The sequence below is a fragment of the Dama dama genome, chromosome 33 (genome assembly GCF_033118175.1).
Source record: "Dama dama isolate Ldn47 chromosome 33, ASM3311817v1, whole genome shotgun sequence".
Taxonomy (NCBI): Eukaryota; Metazoa; Chordata; class Mammalia; order Artiodactyla; family Cervidae; genus Dama; species Dama dama.
Window position 1 is genome coordinate 28,584,546 of NC_083713.1, and position 16,866 is coordinate 28,601,411.

At 38.5% G+C, this 16,866-nt stretch overlaps 1 protein-coding gene and 1 pseudogene across 1 annotated transcript in view; both read right to left on the reverse strand.

Moving 5' to 3' along the window:
• Positions 1-12,216: 12,216 nt before the first annotated feature.
• Positions 12,217-12,425, reverse strand: LOC133051195 (translation machinery-associated protein 7-like; annotated as a pseudogene).
• Positions 12,426-14,928: 2,503 nt separating this feature from the next.
• The window catches only part of GAD1 (glutamate decarboxylase 1), a 35,572-nt gene continuing 33,634 nt past the window's right edge, over positions 14,929-16,866 (reverse strand). The window contains exons 15-16 of the mRNA XM_061135134.1: positions 16,505-16,594; positions 14,929-15,102 (exon numbers count right to left, since the gene is read on the reverse strand). Of these exons, the coding sequence (XP_060991117.1) occupies positions 14,929-15,102; positions 16,505-16,594 (264 nt within the window). The remainder of the gene's footprint in view (positions 15,103-16,504; positions 16,595-16,866) is intronic.

Below are 16,866 nucleotides of genomic sequence, written 5' to 3' on the forward strand. Positions count from 1 at the left end.
ACCATAAAACAAAACAAAAAACCCCCCAAAATGAAAGGTCAGCCTATAAAATGGGAGAACATACTTGCAAATGATGTGAACAAGGGTTTAATTTCCAAAATATACAAACAGCATACACAACTCAACGACAGAGAAACAAATAGCCAAGCTGAAAAATGGGCAGAAGACCTAAATAGACATTTCTCCAAAGAAGAAATACAAATGGCGAATAGGCACAAGAAAAGATCACTATTATGATCCAGAAACCCCACTCCTTTTTCCTGTGAACCAGTTAGAAGAGAACTCTGAGGCTACCAGAGAGGGTAATTATATGGAAGGAGACTGGGATTCTGAGTTACCATGTAGAAAGCTGCCTACTACATATGATGTAGAATTGTAATATGAAAGAGAAGTAATTAACACAGCACTGTAAATCAACCAGATGTCAATAATTTTTTTTTTTATAAAAAGAAAGAGGAATAAGCATTTTTTGTGTTAAGCAACTGAAATTGAGAGTTATCTATTACAGCAGTTAGCAACACTTTGTGTGTGCTTAGTCACTCAGTTGTATCTGACCCTTTGCGATCCCATGGACTGTAGCTCACCAGGCCCCTCTGTCCATGCGGATTCTCCAGGCAAGAATACTGGAATGGGTTGCCATTTCCTCCTCTAGGGGATCTTCCCAATCCAGGGATTGAACCCAGGCCTCCCGCGTTGCAGACAGATTCTTTACTGTCTGATCCACCAGAGAAAGCTGTACATCAGCGTCCCCCTTCCTGACTCTGGACTGGCTGCCTGTGGGTAGACTATATCACTGTTTAGCAATATCTGGTTTCCTTCCCCAAGGAAGGATTATACTTCCCACCCCCTTGATTCCAGACTTGGCCATGTGACCTGCTTTGGCCACTGAAATGCAAATAGAACTGATACGCTTAATATGCAGATGGAAACTTTTTAAAAGTCAAAGCATGATTTATCACCACAAAGGAAAAGATTACCCTCTGGCCTGAATCTATTCTCTTCCTTCTGGGAATACCAACGCGTAACAGAGATCAATTCAAAGATATTATTCCTTATTAGTGTGCTACACACACCTCCTGATGGCAGATAATGGAGAGTCTTCATGTATAGAATGTTATTAACAAGAGGTACTTGGTCTGTTTGGTTGCTTATTGACAACAAATCTGGAATATATGCATTCATGGGGCATGGCCCAATGGAAAACTGTCAGTCAGCTATGTCATGACTGGAGTATAAGTTAGAGATATTTCTTAGCTGAAAGTTTCCTTTTTCCCAAGTGGTGCCCTTCTTAAAACCTAGATTTAGATTTTAAATCTAAACAAGAATATCCTCTAACCCAGAAAGAAAGGGAGAACTGTAGTGATAGTCCCAAATTCCTCCATGTTCACTTATATCTTGGAATTGCCTATATCTTTTGAATTATTAATATATTTTAGTATCATGTAGGATTGATGATCCCTGTATGTTTGATCTGACAATTCAATCCCTTGTATTATCTCAGCCATTTTCTTGTTTTTGTTTCGTTTTTTTGTTTTGCAGTGACCAGCAATGCTCTAAAATAAGTGACTGCCCCTTCAACCTCTCCTGGATTGAGAACAACATAACATGACATATTATGGACAGGGAGTGTGATCAGGAAATAAGCCCATGTTCCTCCCTCTGTTCCATGTTCTTTTAAGCCATTAATAATATGGGTGTTATTCCTTAAGGTAGCATAACCTAACCTATCTTGACTGTCCAAGGATCAAGCACCAGCTCCTGGCCAAGTGCAGGGTTGGAACAACATGCTTAGGTCCACATCTTCATCAAGATAGTCTAGACAGGACCATCCCTGAGAAGGGCATGCGGGCAGGTAGGTATAGATCACGTGTACTGCCTTACTGCCACTTTATTTCTGACCACTGGGCCTCTCCAACGTCCTCTGCAATAGGACTGAGTAGATGTATCAGTCAGGATTCTTTTGATTGTGAGCACTCAATTCAAATGAAACCAGACCACTATCTTAGACCATACCCAAAAATTAACTCAAAATGGAATCAATACTCAAACATAAGACCAGAAACCACAAAACTCCTGGATGAAATTATAGGTGGCAAACTCTTTGAAATCGGTTTGGTGAGGATTTTGGGATCTGAAACCAAAAGCAAAGGCAACAAACGCGAAAATAAGCAAATGGGACTATATCAAACTAAAAGCTTCTGTGCAGTAAAGGGAACCATCAACAAAGTGAACAAGAACCCTACTGGGTGGGAGAAAATATTTGCAAATCATACATCTGATAAGGAATTAATATCCAAAAAATATAAAGAAGACATACTACTCAACAGCAGAAAAGCAAGCAATTCAATTAAAAAATGGGCAGAAAATCTGAACACACATTTTTCCAAAGAAGATACACAGATGATCAATAGACACATGAAAATACACTTAACATCACTCATCATCAGGGAAATGCAAATCAAGATCACAATGAGATATCACCTCATGCCTGTTAGAATGGTTTTCATCAAAGATAAGAAGTAACAAGTATTGGTGGGGAAATGACAAAAAGAGAACTCTTGTGCACTATTGGTGGTAATGTAAATGGAATGTAAATAGTGGCTGCATGCCACTATGGAAGGCAGTATAGAGGTTCCTCACAAATTTAAAAATACAACTACCATATGATCCAGCAATTCTGAGTATTCACCTGAAGAAAATAAAACTAACTCCAAAAGAAAAAATACACTCCCATGTTCACTGCAGCATTACAACAGCCAAGACATGGAAGCAACTTACATGTCCATTGATGGATGAGTGGATAAAGAAAATGTGATATATATATATATATATATATATATAAAGTATATATATATATAAAGACTATTATTTAGCAATAAGAAAGAAGAAAATCTTGCCATCTTCAACAACATGGATGGACATTATGCAACATGAGGGCACTATGCTAAGTGAAGTAAGTTAGAGAAAGACAAACATCATATTCTCTCACTTATATGTGGAATCTAAAAAGCAAAAACAAAAATTCCTAACCTCACAACTGCAGAGGACAGATTGGTGGTTGCTAGAGTTGCGGGTTGGGGAGTGAGAAAAATGGGTAAAGGGGGTCAAATGTACAAACTTCCAGTTCTAAAAAAGTCATGAGGATGTAATGTACAACATGGCAACTATAGTTAATAATACTGTGCTGCCTATTTGCAAGCTGCTAAGAGAGTAGGTCTTAAAAGTCCTTATCAATTTTTTTAACTATCTATGATGATTCAAGTTAACTAAACTTATTGCAGTGATCATTTCACAATAAATCCAAATATGGAATCATTATGTTGTACACCTGAAACTAATACGTCATATGTCAACTATAACTCAGGAAAAAGACACCTCAATTCACACTGGCTGAAACATTCCTTAAGCCCATGCTCCTACGGGCCCCAGAAGTTCTCTCTAGGCCCAGAACGCACACACAGTGGTATAAACTACAGAATAGGCCAGAGGACTGATGATCCTTGGCTAGAATGAATCTCTCCACTGTATTTCTGCTGGCTGGTGCCGCTGCCTTGAATACCAATGACCTTCTAAATGTCAGATCTCTGTCTTGAGGACCAATGAGCTCCAACCTGCCTCAGCAGGCACCCCGGTTTCCGGACCCTCAGCTGCCCACAGCTAGCTGTAAGCCCTGGCCAGTCTTCAGCCTCTCTGGTTCCCAGCTCCCGTCTTGAGTCTGGCAGCCACCGAGGCCCCTTTGTCTACCCCAGCTCTCAGGACTCTCTGGCGCTCTTGGGCCACTTTCTGCTAGCCTGAGTTATCGGCTGCCTCTACCCCAAAGTGAGGGGCAGCTTTTGAGAGGCGAACACATAATTTACACCTCTGGATTTTGTAGGTGAAGCAAGGTAGACAGGAAATATCAAACCTGGGCTGGCCACGGTTGCCGGCTGGGTGCGAGTCTGCCATTTTCCCACTAGGTGGCGTCTACTGAGCTTGAGGCGAGAAGGAGAGCTTTTCTGTTAAAACAGCACAAAGGAAGTGTTCTGTGGCTTTTCTTTTTCTGCTTTCTGTTTTTTCCACCACCACCATCGCCACCTCCAACCCTAAAAATAACATTAACACAAGGTACCTTTCTACATCTGCCTCCCGGGAGGACGGAGCTTCTCTGACTGCCCGGACTAGACTAAGGCAAGAAGGCTGTTCTTTTATTAAGCCTGAAACGACTGCCCAATCAGTTTCGTTCTCTATTAGGTTGTAATTGGAGCTCCGTCCCATTCCTTCCTTTCACCTTATTTTCTCCAAGGCTCACGACTAAGTTTAGCCACAGATATTACTTTTCAAATCTCTTCTCTCCCTCCGACCTTTCTTCCCCCCTCCCCTCCCCCTTCTTTCTTGTTGTCCCTTCTCTCCGGATATTTTGTTGTTGTTGTTTTCCTTCCAGGAAAGGGTAGGGCAGCTCGCTTACTCTCAGGAGAAAATAAGATTCTTGGTGCTTATTCTGCCATTGTTGTAAATTCGTTGTGAACATTTTCAACAATCTTAACTCTGGGGTAAAACATGAACCTGCTTTATTTGTCTTCCAATCTCTAGCCCCAAATACTGAAACTTTCTCACTATGTAGGGGGTCCTTGGCAGTAGCTTAGATTCTGTTACTTCCTTGTTGTTCTTGATTATTGAAAGACAATCCAGCCTTTCAAAGCTGTCCTCTCCCCCACTTTGGTGGCCCACCTGGAGGCTCACCGACCTGACTGGGGGGCAGAGCAGAGAACCACTTGTTCCTCCCCCTTTAACCCTCTCCTCTGGTTCCATCCCTGGGGCTGGAAGATCTCCTGGAGGAGGAAATGGCAACCCACTCCAGTGTTCTTGCCTGGGAACTCCCATGGACGGAGAACCCTGGTGGGTTACAGTCCATGGGGTCTCAAGAGTCAGACACAACTGAGTGAGTAAACAGCAGCAGTGTGGAGGAGTTGCATCTCCTCCGGAAGGCCGCTTCCCTTTCAGCCTCCAGGCTCCTACCGCTCCGGGGTGTTGGGTCTCAGCTCACAACCCTGAAATCCCTTCCTCTCTGGAAAGGCGGTGGGCTTGGATGAACATGGTCTAAGCTTTCATGTGGGGCCTATGTTCCCTCTGTTGTGTCAGGACCAAGATTGCTTAGACTTCTCACCTGTTACTTCGCTGGTAGAGTTCTTGTTGATTAGAGCTTCATCACCTCACCTGTCAGCCTGTCCAGGATCAAGAGTCCATCCCTGGAGCCAGGAGTGTACACTGATTGGCCACACTTAACTCAGATGACCAGCTCTGGAATCAGAGGGTGGGCTTATTTCTCCAATTACATGGGGCAAGAATGAAGAAAGGATAGTCTCTCAAAGCAAAATTGGAGTGTGATGATCAGAAGAAGCAAGATTAGATGTCCAACAGGTAAAAAACACAAATGTCCACTATGGACACTGAGGGAATCAGAAGGAGTTTTGAAGTGGTTTTATTGGAATATTAAAGCAAACTTTGTATTATAAGAAATTCTAACCTTCAACCCAAAATAAAGTGAGATTCCCTTTGTTAAATTGCTCTGCATCACTTGGTCAGATTAAAGGATTTTAAGATTCTTGCAGGTAAATTTGATGCATGTAAATGGTTTCTTTTATCTGTAAGAGACAACAGAATCCCCATCATGCCTAGAAGCAGGGTCCCTTGATGTGACGGAACATTTCCTGTTTAACAAAGTCTGCCTTATCTAAGAGTTACCTTTTTCAGCTTCAAGGCAGCAAATCGCCTAAATAACTGTGCTTTCAAACCAGCCTCACAAATGATGTCCAGGAACCAAAGTTAGAGAGTCTATTCTCAGAGAGTGGTTATTAATAAGCTTCAATAAAGAAAAGTTCAAACACATGCAGATCAAGGAAAAAGAAAATGACACAAATGGAAGGTCTGAGATGTAAAAAGGAATCATGCATAGGGGACTGGTAAATATGCAGGTATATCTAAGCAAAAATCAATTGAATAAAACTATTAATAATGTATAAATTATAGAGTTAAAAAAGAGATCTAAAATATTGTATAACAATGGCATATGTATCAGGAAGAGGATGATCAGAGCAAAAGTATCTAAGGTTCTTTTGTAATTCATGAGAAGAGTAAGATTATTAACTTTTGAAATGACATGCATGCCAATACCTTTAGGGTAGACACAGGGAGTATAATTTATGAGCACTTATACTCTCATAAGTTAAAACTGAAAACCAACAGAAACAAAAAACAAACCTCAATCCAAATCTTTTACAAGAAAAGAGAAAAAAGAACAGAAAAGGTGGAACAAATGGATAGCACAAAATAAGATGGTAGAATTAAATCCAAATATATCACTAATCACAATCAATAAAATCTTTCAGTTAGAAGACAAAGCTGGTCAGATGGAAAAGGTGTTGAAACCTAGCTGTTTATATGAGACATACCTAAAACATAAGGATACAGAAATATTATAGTTCAAAGAAGAGAAAATACATATTAGGCAAAGACTAAAGAGTGTGGTATATCTGTATTAATATCAGACAAATAGACAAGAAGGCAAAAAAAAAGTGGGTCACTGCATAATAATAAAAGCTTTAGATCACCAGAAAAATATGCCAATCAAAAATTTGTTTATATCCAATAACAGAGCAAAAGTGAAACTACAAGGAAAAATAGACAAATATAACATATTTAGAATTGAATGACAACACATTATTGTGTGTCAAAGCTTGTAGTATATAGATAAGAGAGAGGACACTTGTGGGAAAATATATATCCTTAGATGCTTCCATTAGAAAAGAAGAAAAGCACAGAATTTGAGAAGTTATAAAAACAAACAGCAGATAAGCCTTAAAAAAGTAGAAGAAAGGAAATAATAAACATAGAAGCAGAAATTAATGATGTAAAAAGCAGTTATATGATTGAGAGTATGGACCAAGACAAATATTTTTCTGAACAGCTTAATGAAACTGACAAACTTCTGCTAAGATTAATCAATTAAAAAACAAAGAAGATACAAATTACTCCTCTAGGGGAGTACAGATGCAACAGATTTTTTAAAAAAAGAAAATATCATGGACAACTTTATAGTAACTTGAAAACATCAAACTATGTATAAAGTCCTAAAAAAATGCAACTTGCAAAAATAGACACAAGAAGATATGGAAAACTTTAGTATTTTATGAATAATAACACAAATTGAATATTCATCTATTACAGAAACTCTTAGCAAACTAGGAATAAAAGGAAACTTCTTTAACCCAATAAAGTGTATCTACCAAAACCTAAAAGAAACATAAAACTACATGGTGTCTGCTGAAAACATTCCCTCTAACATCCAGAATAAGGCAAGATGCTTCCAATGCTTCATTTCCTCATTGTACTAGATATTCTGGCAGTGCAGTATACCAAAGGAAAGGGGGAAAAAGGTATGAGGATCATAAGGATCAAAAAAGAATAAACAGTCAGAAAGAGGAAGGCAATATCATATATTAACACATGTGTATGGAATCTAGAAAGATGAGTGCTGACGAACTTATTTACGCAGGGCGACGATGGAGACGCAGACACAGAGAAGAGACTTGGGACACAGTGGGGGAAGGACAGAGCGGGATTGAGTTGAGAGAATAGCATGAAAACATGTACATTACCAGAAGTAAAAGGGATGGCAAGCGGGAATTTGCTGTGTGACAGAGGGAGCTCAACCCAGTGCTCCATGACAACCTAGAGCGGTGGGATGGAGTGGGAGGTGGGAGGGAGATTCAGGAGGAAGGGGACATATGTACACCTGTCGCTGATTCATGTTGATGTATGGCAGAGGCCAACACAATATTATAAAGCAATTATCCTCCAATTAAAAAAAAAGAATGGGGGGAAAAAAGGAATAAACAAAGCTCTCATTATCCATAGATGGTATATTTCTATATTTGGAAAACACTGAAGAACCAAAATTAATTGAGTTTTAGAAAGTTTTCTGGATGCAAAATCATTACTGAGAAGCTACATTTCTATACATCAGCAACAATGAGTTAGAAAATGCAGTTTTAAAAAGATGCCATTAAAATAACAACAGTATAAAGCACATAGGAATAAATCTATCAAAAGCTGTGCATGTCCATTATGAAACTTTACTGAAAGACATTAAAGGTGACCTAGGTAAATGGAGATATAAACTTTAAGGTTATTATATTCAATATTGAAAATATGTTAATATTCTTAAAATTGATTCACAGATTCAATGAAACTACAATAAAAATTCCAACAAGGTATTTTGGTGGAACTTGATGAATTAATTCTAAATTTATATGGAAGAGAAAAAGGCTAATAATAGCTCTTTCACTCTTGAGGAAGAGCCAAATACAAAAATCAATTCTAGGTGGATTGAAGACTTAAATGTGAAAGGTATAAAGCCATAAATCTTAGAAGTCAATACATACATGAGAATATCTTTTTTTTTTTTTTTTTTGAGAATATCTTTATGACTTTGGTATAGGGAAGAATTTCTTAAAGAAGACAGATAAAAAAACCAAAAACTGTAAAGAAATATGTTGCTAAATCCAACTACATTAAATACATGTTTTCAAAAAATGACCACTAGTTAAGTGAAAAGTCAAGCCCCAAATTAGGAGAAGATATTTATTAAACACAAAATCAAAAGGAATTAGTGACTGGAATATATAGAGAGCTTCTAAAAACTATATGAGAAAGGCAAACATTTAAATTTAAAATTGGACAAGAGTGTGATTTAGGCATTTCAAAGAAGAGAGAACATAAAGATACCCAACCTCATTTGTAATTAGGGAAAGACAAAACCACAAGGAGATACAATTTCATACCCACTAGACTGGCAAAAAATTTAGGCAAGTGATGGTGAGGTATGGAAAATGTGCATTGCTGGTGAAAGTGCAACTTGGTTTGCCCACTCTGCTTTACTCAGTTAAGTTCAACAACTATTCTATGACCCAGCAATTTCACTTCTAAGCATTAAGCCTTAGAAAAAATTTTGCACATGAATACCAGGAAACAAGTGCGGAGAATGCTCATTGTGGAAAATAGTATGGTGGTTCCTCACAAAACTAAAAGTAGAGTTGGCATATGATCCTTCAATCTTCCTCTTGGGCCATATCCAAAGAAAACTAATTCAAAAAGATACATGCTCCTCAATATTCACACAGCCAAGACATGGAAACAACTTAAACATCCATAAACAGATGGATGGATAAACAAAATATGGTGTGTATATATATATATATATATATAAAATATATATATATATACACATACACACAGTAGAATACTACTCACCCATAAAAAGAATGAAGAAATGCCATTTGCCAACATGGATGGACCTAGAGATAATCATACTAAGTGAAGTGATTAAGAAAGAGAAAGACAAAGACCATAAAATACCACTTATCTGTGGAATCTAAAGTACGACACAAGTGAACTTATGTAGAAAACAGAAACAGTCTCACAGACACAGAGAACAGATTTGTGTTGCTGGAGGAAGGAGATTGAGGGAAGGGTGGAGTGGGAGGTTGGAGTTGGCAGATACAAATTATTACGTATAGAATGGATAAACGGCAAGGTCCTACTGTGTAGCATAGGGAGCTATATTCAATATCCTGTGATAAACCATGATGAAAAATTATGTGCATATATACATATATGTGTGTGTGTATATATATATATAACTGAATTACTTTGCTGTACAGTAGAAATTAATACAACATTGTAAATAAACTATTCATCAATATTTTTTTTTAAAAACTGAAGAAAAAGGAAAAACAAGACTGCCCATAGCAACACTGTCCCTAAAGGCAAAAACTGGGGGAAAAATCATTTATCTACCCTCCTAGAAGAAATAAACCAACTTAAGTATATTCATACCAGTGAAATAGCATTACAACCATAAAAATGGATTATAGCATCATCAAAAGTGAATCTCAAAACCATGAGGCTGCCACATAAGGCTGTGCTTGCAGGTTGTGGGAGCAGGCTTAGTAGGTGCTAGAATCTATTATGTGCTCCACATGCCAAGCTGAAAACACCTGCACAGGGATGTCTATCCCTGAAGGAAGGGGTGCCTTTAGGCTCTTTATGGGTTAGCACTGGCCCTACAAAGTCATAATGTTGAACAGATGGATAAGTCATAAGTGTATATATTCTGTAATATTTCATTTATATAGAGTGCAAAGCCAAGTAAAACTAAACAATAATGATTCATATATATGTATTAAAATTATATAGAAAAACAGGAGTGATTAACACAGAATTTAGAATAATGAATCTAGTTCTTGGGGAAAGGAAAGCATCTAGTTATGGAAGAGTTCATTATGGAGTTGGAGAGCTCTTAAGGTACTGATGATGTCTTATTTCCTGGGCTGAGCAGTGGGTACTCAAGTATTCTGTGATAGTCATTCTTTATCCTGTATGTGTATATTTTAAAAGCCCTCCTTATGTAACCCACACACTTGATTTTAAATAAAAGATTCCACCCAAGAGTACTATCTAGAGAAGGGGTACCAATATAAGGTCTGGACAGGGTGGATGGCCAAGGACCCAGGGCTGAGGGGCTGAGTCCTAAGTGATTACGGGAGGGGAGACTTTGATGCCTCATGTGCAATGAGGTGGAAGGACTCCAGTGGAATCTTTCAAAAGTGCCCCATAAAAAAGCAAATGAAAACCAAAGAAAGATACCACTATTAGTGTAAAAACAATACAAAACATAATGTCAATACAAAGACTTGTACACAAATATTCATAGTGAAAGTGAAGTTGCTCAGTCGTGTCCGACTCTTTGCAGCCCCATGGACTGTAGCCTGCCAGGCTCCTCCATCCATGGGATTTTCCAGGCAAGAGTACTGGAGTGGGTTGCCATTTCCTTCTCCAGGGCATCTCCCTGACCCAGGGATTGAACCCGGGCCTCCCACGTTGCAGGCATCTGAGCCAAACTGAGCCAAACTGCATCTGAGCCATCTGAGCCAAACTGCAAAGCCTAGTATTGTTTAAAATAGTAAAAAAGTGGTAACCTTAATGTCCATTAACTGATGAAGAGATAAAAAAAGTAGTGTATCCATGCAATGGGATATTATCCAGCAATACAAGGAATGAAGTAATGATGAATGCTATATCAAAGATAAACCTTGAAAACATCCGAAGTCACATTTGGTCACAAAAGACTACATAACTGTGTGATTTCATTTATATGTGATGTCTAGGATAGACAAAAAGCTGTGTAGTGGCTTCCAAGGGCTGGGGAGGATATGTATATGGGAATGAGGAATGTCTGCTGATGGGTATGAGGTTTCTTTGTGGGATGATTAAAATGTTCTAAATTTGACTGGAGTGATGGCTTTAGAGCTTTGTGAACAGTTTACAAGCCAGGGAATTATATACTTTAAGATGAGTGAATTACATGGCATATGAATTATATTTCAATAAAGCTGTAGCAACAACAAAAGAATGGTTAAAATTTTAAAAAATCAACAACACCAGATGTCAGCAAAATATAGCGCAACTAGAAAATTTCTGCAATGCTAGTGAGAATACAAAATGGTACAGCCACTTTGGAACTAGTTACCTCATAGATAAACATACTCTTGCCATATGATTAAGCAATCCTACACCTAGTTATTTACCCAAGTTAAATGATAACCTATGTTCACACAAAAAATCTGTACCCTACTGTTTATAGTGGCTTTATTTTAATTGCCCCAGGCTGGAAACAACTCAAATTTCCTTGTGTGAGAGAACAGAAAAAATGTACATTCATACAAATGGAATACTATGCAGTACTAAGAGGAATGAACAAATGATACAGACAACAACATGGATGAATTCCAAATGCATGGTGTTAGGAGAAAGAAGCCAGACTCAAAAGGTTACATATTATATGATTCCATTTACAAAATGGGAGAAACAAGACTCTAGAAACAGGCAAATCAGAGGCTGCCAAGAATTAGGGGTGGGAGAAGGTGCTACTCACAAAGGGATGTGGGAGAATTTATGGGTGTGATGGAACTGTTCTAGGTATTGTGATGGTTACATTACTGAATGGGTTTGTCAAAATTCATATTACACTATACAGAAGTTTATTCTTAAATGTACAATAGGTTCCAAGACAACACTTCATTCTAGCTATAGGCGGCAACAGATATCATGGCAGGGAATCCAGGTGTTTAAACAGGAATGGAACTAAGGGTCATCATTGCCTCAGGCACAAGGAACAGCTTACTTTTTGCCAGATTTCTTAATTCCACCAGTGGCCGGGGGCCTTTCCCCGCGGCCTTTGCTTTTAGCTCCTTGAGTTTCTTCTGCTCCTCCTTCTGCTTCTGCTTGAATGCCTTATCTTCCTCGTCCATCTCCTTGGCTTGCTTCTTGGGCTGCTTCAGGGGCTTCTTCTTGCCACCTTCGCAGCCCGACATGGTGCCTGCCGCCCCTTCCCCTCATATTACACTATAAAGAGTGAATCTTACTGTACCTTAGTTATATCTTAATTTAAAAATTTCTTCTCAAAATATTGTCCCATGAGAAAAAAATATGTTATAGACCAGGGGCCTGGAGGCCAACTGACAATTTAACAGTTATCTAAAATTGTGACTTTGTTACTCTGACCCCTTCTCTCCCTAGATCTGACTGTAGATGGGAAAATACAGTAGCTGGAAAGAGTGAAAAAAGAAGTTGACTGTGTCTCCACCATCAGCCTTGCCACCCTGGACATGCCCCTGCCCCCACCCCCCACCGCCGCCCCCCACAATGGACTGCAGCCCAAAACAGTATCAGCAGGAACAAGGGGGGAAATTCTATACTGGATACAAATTTGAGGGCTTGCTTATTACACAGAGTTGGACAGTTTCTAAAATGAGGCTGTTCTGTGCCTGAGAGGCCAGGAAAGCTATGAGATTAGCCTGAATTCAAATACAGGCATGGAAACAATCAACCCCTCCTTCAGAGAGGAACTGAAGGAACAGTTAGAGGAAAAAAGTGACTTTAACATCACTTTCCTATGGAGTCTAGTTTGTTTAATACAATGGTTACTTGTGCAATTGATATGCTATTAAAAATGACTCATTTAATCCCTACAAGTGCCAAATAGGGAACTCCTTGTATTCCAAATGAGTGAGATGGTATTATCATGGTTTAACAGAATATTCATAGAGAATGGTCTCTATTTCATAATAACCCAGCACCAAAATATATTTCTTGAGGAAGTGAACTGGGCCTACTGTAGAAGCATAAGCAGCTGGAAGGCACAATTCTGTGCTCTTAGAAGTATTCAGATACTGTAGATACCAAGTGGTGGGAGATCCCCACGAGAAGCAAACTTTTTCAGCCATGCACACTTCTGCAATTCTAGTCCTAGAACAGTGGCTATAACAGAAAAATAAAACATTTGTTGAATGAATGAATGGAATTCCAAGATACAGAATAGGAAAATGAAAAATAGGAATGATTTTTCTTTTTCCAAGTGTGAACCGCAAATTTTATTTAATTAGAATCCCAATGATTTTTAGATAAGCAGCTTGGGACTCTTAAGACTGTGGGTTGAGTCCCAACCTAATAAAGGTAGTGAGCATCACCTGAAGTCAGCTGGGGAGCATGAATGGGCTATGGTGATCCCAGTAACCATAACAGGAAACTTCTCTTTTCTGCATGAAACACATACTGAAAGAAAATTTTGTTCAAATTCTCCACAGAGAATATTTTTATTTATTTATAGTCTTCTTGCATACTCTAAAATGCACAGTGTGAATTTCCTTTCTTCAAAAACAGTTGTGAGCCTGGTCAGTGTGAGATCTTCAGAAAGTCTTCAGAAACATTGCCTTAGGTTTGCGCTAAGGGTCACAGAGATTGGTCATGAACTACTACAAAATTACAGAAGACCTAATTATTACCCAACAGTTACTAGAAAAGCATAGAGAACACCCAACATACAGCCAGACAGAAAGAGTAATAGAAGAGCAGATGCTATGTAAGTCACGGGATTTCCATATATACGATGTTATGTACAGTATCAGAATTCTTTTATAGACGGTAAAGTTATGCTTAAATCATTATTTTAAGGGCACTCTAATATAATACAAGTCTTACTAATTTCAGTCTTTTCTCTTTGGCTCACAAGTGCACGAAAATACCATAAACAATTTTCAGAACTTACTGCATTAATATATAAATAAGATACATTACAAATGGGAAGAAAATACAAGACACCTCTTTAACATGGTAAATCTCTGAATATAAATAAGCAAATATTTCATTTACCTACAAACAGTCATTGAGCTCATTACATATATTCTTCCCCTCCCCCTCCCAAGGACAAACAACAGAAATATGCACAACCTACACAAAATTAAACTCTAAATTCACGGCAATAGTACACCTGAAACAATGACTCTGCTACTGGTTTCCCCTAACAGGATACTAATGGGGAGGGTGGGACTCTTGTCACCCAGTGGCACTTTTTCTCATCCATCATGACTTCAGATGGGTGAAATACTGACAGTGAGGTCAATGCCTGCCAACAGCATTTTCCTTGGTCCCCAACACACAGCATTTTGAAAAAACATCTTCTCTGGGGTGGCTGGGCAAGCTGGTTTGTGGCATGTTTGGCCCCTCAGTAACTGAGGAAGAAGGTAAAATGGATTCTCTTGGAGTGGGAGACATGCTGTGATCTATTACCACACTCACTATACAGACGTGTATTTATAGAGAGAGGTATATATAACTGTACATATATACTGTGCTCCTAATGTGCAACTTTTGAAAAAGAACATTATTTCCGGCTAACTCTAATAAGCTTAAGGAAGGTTTTAACAGTATTCTTCAAGATACTATGTTTTCCCTCAATGAAATGGCCTATGTGCTTCAGCAACATATAGAGGTTTGTTCTAGAGTGCAGAGGGGAAAGGGAAGTCCCAGAAACTGATGTACTGTGCGTGGCAATTACAGGTCCTGGCCCAGCCTCTCTATCTCCTCAATGAGGAAGTCAATATCAGATTGGGTAGCGGCTGGGTTGGAGATGACCATCCGGAAGAAGTTGGCCTTGTCCCCCTGAGGCTGGTAGCCAACCATGGTTGTGCCAGATTCCATCATCAGGGCTTTGATTTTCGGGGCCACCTTGTAAGGGAAAACACAAGACAAAACTCAAGATTGATACTAACACCATGCTCTTTTTCATAATACAACCCATTTCTTAGCTGGAAAAAAAGAGCAATCTGCTTCTCATTATGTATTTACACTGACACAAAGGCAAAGAAATATTTTATATCCAAATTTCTTCAGTGGTTAATATCTAATGACTAATTTTTACATTGACATAAACAGTTCATTGACAATACTGTGATAGTTTCAGGTGGACAGAAAAGTGATTCCGTTATACACACACATACACAGGTTATTTTTCAGACTCTTTTTCATTATAGGTTATTACAAGATATTGAACATAGCTCCCTGTGCTATACAGTAGGACCTAGTGTTTATTTTATATACAGCAGTGTGTATCTGCTAACCCTAAACTCCTCATTTGTCCTTCCCGCCACCCTCTTTCCTCGGTAACCATGTTTGTTTCTTATGTTTGTGAGTCTGCTTCTATTGTGTAAATAAGTTCATTTATATAATTTTTTAGATTCCACATTTAAGTGATATCATGTGATATTTGTCTTTCTCTGTTTGACTTACCGCACTTAGTATGATAATTTCTAGGTTCATCCATGCAGCTGCAAATGGCATTATTTCATTCTTTTTATAGCTAACTTCCATACTGTTCTCCATAGAGGCGACACCAATTTCCACAAAAAGTGTAGGAAGATTCCCTTTGGTCCACACCCTCTCCAGCACTTATTATTTGTAACTTTTTTGATGATGGCCACTAATGACTATTTAAGTCTACTCAAACATACATTCCTACAGAAAGTATTGTGCAACTGAATTTCTAAAGTCAGACACAGGACAATGATAATAAAGTCAAAATCAAAAACAAAAATGAAAAATTCACATGGGCAACAATACAAATGAAGACATCTGTATAATCCAGCACCTGGGATACTGTCTGGCACATGAACTCTGCTCACCAAATATCTGTTGAATGATTAGATGAGTGAAATATTATATAAATTAAATACAAACAACTATAACTAACATATAAACTAGATATAGAAACCAGTAACTAAAATGAATCAGCATTAGAGTTGACTCAAACTTAACAAAAGATATTTTAACAGACATGGTTTAGTACGGAAGTTCCAAGGAATATATATATTATTCAACTGTACAGCAGATGGCCCCTCTGATGACAAACACCAACCTCATGCAGGGATGCATTCCCTAGAAATTCCCACTGCATCTGAACCACAGTGGGGACAATTCAGACCCAAGAAGAAGAATATAACAAGATGTCTCCGTATCACCCCAAACCTTTAGCTTTTATTTCTTCCTGTTCAGATAGACTCCTAGAGTGAGGATGTTGTGACCAGCCAGAGAAACTGCAGAGGGTTAGAAGAGACAAGGAGAGATTCCATACCCTGTGTAGCTTTTCCCGTCGTTCGGGGCTATCTGGAACACCCCTGAGGCTTTGTGGGATATACCAGAAACAGACGTTCGTATGCTCAGGCTGCAGCAATTTTCACAAACAAGCATGCATAAAAACAAAACAGAAAATTAAGAGAACTTGAGAGAAAGCTGTTCTAACTCCCCACCCATCCCTCAAAAAGGCTTCATGTTACTTCTATACTTGGGAGAACAAAGCCTGGTTTATCCCATCATATCTGGGAAGAGAGCTATTTCCCACAACCAATTTTCTGGTTGATTAAAGTTACCCACCTTTGAACAGTGAAATGTTAAAAATACTACATTTCAGTCATTTCAATAAAGGATATTATCCAT